This window comes from Trichosurus vulpecula, chromosome 8 (assembly GCF_011100635.1).
Source record: "Trichosurus vulpecula isolate mTriVul1 chromosome 8, mTriVul1.pri, whole genome shotgun sequence".
NCBI lineage: Eukaryota > Metazoa > Chordata > Mammalia > Diprotodontia > Phalangeridae > Trichosurus > Trichosurus vulpecula.
Genome location: NC_050580.1, coordinates 44,763,502 through 44,768,207, shown reverse-complemented (window position 1 = coordinate 44,768,207; position 4,706 = coordinate 44,763,502). Strand labels below are relative to the sequence as shown.

The window sequence follows — 4,706 nt, the reverse complement described above, 5'->3', positions numbered from 1 at the left end:
ATAAGGGTGGTAAATCAAGCCAAGGGGCAATTAATTGGCACATCCTCTCTACCTATGGTAGCATTGATTTAATTACTCTTCCCTAAGTTGCAAGAGAAGGGAAGGAAGAGGTACCATTGAGTAATACGGAATGAAGATGACAAGAGAGAGCAGTGGTAGCTCTGGGTCTGCTAGATATGGAGGTCTCAAAATTCCACTACCTCCTTTAATAGTCCCCTTGTGAAATTACCTTAGGGCATCAGGAATCCTAGTGGTTTTGGAGGGTTAGCTTCCTGAGGAACTTCTGCCTATGTACTAGATCCAAATACAAGATTGCACTTTTAACCCCACATTCAATAGTAACTGTTTCTGGAAAACAGAAGTTCTCCCAAAACACATCTGTATACAGATGTGAGAAACAGCCATTCAATGAGCTTAAAATTCCCCTGAGTCCCTAAGTGGACTACCCTTGATCTTTTCATTACTAAACAGTATTCCTTCCTCCATTCAATATTTATTAATACGAAAAGGAAGAGGAAAGTAGGAAGGGAAAGAAGAGAACTTAAGCAAAATTAGTGAACAAAGGGAATATTATAAAATTTATTTATTTGATTTGAAGACATTTATTAAGCACATATATTGTACTAAGGCCAGTACAAGGTGCTGGGGAAAAACAAAAACAAGATAAGATAAGGTTACTGACCTCACAGAACCTACAGTCTAGTAGAGAAGTCAGACATAGACATAGACAATTACAATACATAGTGTTGAATAGTAAAGGGAAAGGAAAGGAATAAGCATTGGTTAAGTGCCTACTGTATGTCAAGTATTTTGCTAAGCACTGGAGATACAAAGAGAGGCAATTAAATGATAAATGTGTAAAAGAAGTGAAGCTAGGAGGTCCAAGGGGATGATCATCACTGATGGATGATGGGGCAGTAAATGAAGGCTTCCTGAAGAAAGTGGCATTTGAGCTGGGCTTTGAAGGACAGGTGGGAATTCAACAACAAAAGAGAGTAAAAGACGATATTTAAGGCACAGGGAACAACCTAAGCAAAAGCACTGAGATAAGAAATCCCAAGTCAGGACAGCTAGGTGGCGCAGTGAGTAGAGCGCCAGCCCTGGAGTCAGGGGGACCTGAGTTCAAATCCAGCCTCAGATACTTGACCCACTTACTAACTGTGTGCCCTTGGGCAAGTCACTTAAACCCAATTGCCCTGCCTTCCCCCCTCAAAACAAAAGAATTAAAAAAAAGAAATCTCAAGTCATATTTGGGGGTTAGAAAGCAACCCACTTTGTCTAAAGCATTACATACAGGAGAGGACAGGAAGACTAATATAACTGGTATGTAAAGGGCCTTGAATGCCAGGCAAGAAGTCCTCATGGAGATGGACCTGCATTCTCCAAGGCTATATCAGTCATCCAGAAAAACAGAGGGTGTCACAGGTCTTCCTTCCAAGGCATTTCTGTTCCAGCCAAACAGGCCTCCTCTCTGGTCCCTACCTCTCCTCTGGGCTTTCCCCCTCTTGGAGTCTGAAGAGCTGGTATCAAGCCCTAGTTCTGACATTTACAACCTTTGCAATGCTGGGTAAATCATTCCATACCTCTGAACCTCAGTTTCCCCATCTGTCAGATGAGGAACAATGATACTTATGACACCTAACTCACCGGATGTGAATAAAATGATTTAGGGTCCTACTAGGCCAAATTTCTCAGTTTATAGATAAGGAAACAGAGATCTACCCAAGAAGGAAAAGTGATTTGCCTAATTTCACACAGGGAGTGTCAATGGTGGGGTTTTAATTCAGGGCCTCCAGCTCCTAGTCAGTGTTTTCACTGTTGTTGTTTTTTTTGTTATCAATATAATTATTACCAACCTGAAAATTTCTGCCCTCCCTCTCTGGACCTATTGAAATCCTCACCATCTTTAAAGTTCAGCTCAGATACTGAGCAAAGCATAAGCCTGACAATAGACTCCACATATTCTTCAAGAGTCACTCTGCCCAGGTCCAGAGAGGTTCATCAACAGATGGCCAGGCACTGGAGAATGAGTCTTTTGGGGGAGGGGTGGCCACAGCAACTCACAATGATCATCTACTAATGCATGGAGGGAGCTGTGATCTATGGAAAAGGGAAAAACGTATCAGTAGAGGGAGCGTCCTCTGCTAGTAAACCAAGACAGCTCAGGACACTGGAAAGCAAACTTTAAGGAGAGTACATTATAAGAGTAGGAGAGCCTGGGCAAATCACTTCATTGGATGAATGGCCCATGCTTCCATCTCTAGGTTTGTGATCCTATGATTCTCTCAACAATTAACTCATGGATCTTTCTGAGTTTCAGTACAAAATAAGGAAGTCTGAATATCTGACTGCCCCAGAATGGAGGTTAATTCAGAGTAACGGCAAACTATGATTGACACACTGGATTTTGTCCAGAGCTGGAGGTCTTCGATTGGAGACTAGAAGACCACTTGTCAGAGTTATCAGAGAGATGTCAATGCTCAGTCAAGGTTGTACTAGAGGACCTATGAGGCCTCTTCCAAGTCTGCAATTTGATGGTTCTAGAATGTCTGGGAATTTTGTGATAAATCAAGTCATATATGATATCAAGATCTGAAAGTCTCTAATAGACAATAGCACAGAGGTGGAAGGGAGAAGTGAAGCTTTTAAGATTTGCACAAAGTACATGGCTTAAATATTATCTCATCTGATCCTCAAAACAATCCTGGGAGGTAGATACTGTTACTTTTACAGATAAAGAAATTGAGATAGACAGAGGTTAAGTGACTTTTGCAGAGTCACACATCTAGTGACTGAGGTCAGATTTCAACTCACGTCTTCCTGACTACAGATCCAGTACTCTATCCTCTATACCACTTAGCTGCCTCTAATGGGTAAGGGTAAAATCACAATTATTGGCTGGAAGAATGGAGGTTAGAATGATTAAAAGTATACGAAGAAGTTTGAGAAAAGGCATGAAGACCAGAATGCATGAAATATAACAGCAGTTGACAATTAGTACTCTCTGTCCGTAGCATCCTCAATTCAATTATTGAAGGATTTAATAAACACCTATCACCAGCAGGGCACCATGGGTAGATGCTAGAAAGAATAAACAAAAAATAAAACAGCACTTGCCCTCAAGAAGCTTCCATTCTACTAGCAAAGAGTATGAAGCATTGGTGTGCCGTAGGTCGTGAAACCAACTCTCTGATTCCAAGAGGAAGAGGTAACGAATGTTGGAGCCAGATTATACAGGGTGCTAATCCCATGGCTTCAGGTGGGCCAAGGGAGACATCACTACTGTTCTTTTTTCCCTGATACTCCACTTGTTTAACCTTCACTGTCTTTGATCCTCTTTTAGATTGAAAATTTCCGTGGCAGCCATGTTTACGTGGGAAAACTACACACAAGTAACTGAGTTTATCCTCCTGGGCTTCCCCGGCTCTGTGGGGCTCCACCTGTCCCTCTTTCTGTTGTTCCTGCTGGTCTACTCTTTGACTGTCATTGAAAATATCATTATCATCACTCTGATCAGAGTCAACCCTTCTCTCCACAAGCCTATGTACCTCTTCCTCAGTAATTTGTCCTTCCTAGAGGTATGGTACATCTCTGTCACTGTGCCCAAAATGCTGCTTACCTTCCTGGCACCTGAATTTGGGCGCATCTCCTTCATGGGCTGTATGTCCCAACTCTACTTCTTCCTAGGACTGGCCTGCACTGAGTGCGCACTCCTCGGTGTCATGGCATATGACCGCTATGTAGCTATCTGCAACCCACTCCGCTACCCAGCCATAATGGGCCCTAGTCTCTGTCTCCGTCTGGCCATCAGCTCCTGGCTCAGTGGTTTTACTATATCCCTGGGAAAAGTTTTTTTCATCTCACGCCTTGGCTACTGTGGACCCAATGTCATGAATCACTTCTTCTGTGATGTATCCCCACTGCTGAACCTGGCCTGCACTGACATGTCCATGGCCGAGATCATTGACTTTCTCCTAGCATTGCTCATCCTGATTGTTCCCCTCCTAGTTACCATCTTCTCCTATGTCTCCATCATCTCCACTGTCCTGAAGATCCCTTCTGCCTCAGGCCAACAGAAGGCCTTCTCCACTTGTGCCTCTCACTTGGCTGTCGTGGTTATCTTCTACTCAGCTTCACTTTTCATCTATGCCCGGCCCCGGGCCATCTACTCTTTTGACTATAATAAGTTGGTGTCAGTAGTCTATACTGTACTTACCCCACTCCTCAACCCCATTATCTATTGTCTGAGGAACACAGAGGTGAAGGTCGCCCTTAAGAAGACAGTGCAGAGGATGTCACAGAAGATGGACTCTGCCTCCTAGGATTCAAGAAGGCTCAGACAGTTATCATCCCACTTCCAGATGACCTGAATTGGAATCCCACCTCTGACATTTAGCAGCTGCGTGGCTCTTTTTTTGCACTTAATAGAACTTTTTCCAATTACATGTAAAGATAGTTTTCAACGTTCATTTTTGTAAGATTTTCAGTTCCAATTTTTTCTCCCTCCCTCCCTTCCCTCCTCATCTCCAAGACAGCAAGCAATCTGATGTAGTTATACATCTATGATCATATTAAACATATTTCCACATTAGTCATGTTGTGAAAGGAGAATCAGAACAAAAGAGAAAAACCAAGAGAAAGAAAAAACAAAAAAAGTGAAAATAGTATGCTTTGATCTGCATTCAGACTCCATAGTTCTTTTGCTG

General features: G+C 42.7%; 1 protein-coding gene across 1 annotated transcript; it reads left to right on the top strand.

Annotated features, from left to right (window-relative positions):
• Positions 1-3,365: 3,365 nt before the first annotated feature.
• LOC118830180 (olfactory receptor 6-like) lies at positions 3,366-4,322 on the top strand. The gene has a single exon (XM_036737087.1). The coding sequence runs from the start codon at positions 3,366-3,368 to the stop codon at positions 4,320-4,322; it is 957 nt and encodes a 318-aa protein (XP_036592982.1).
• Positions 4,323-4,706: the final 384 nt, after the last annotated feature.

Coding starts and splice junctions, on each gene's coding strand:
- LOC118830180 (XM_036737087.1), top strand. CDS start 3,366: ATGTTTACGTGGGAAAACTACACACAAGTAACTGAGTTTATCCTCCTG.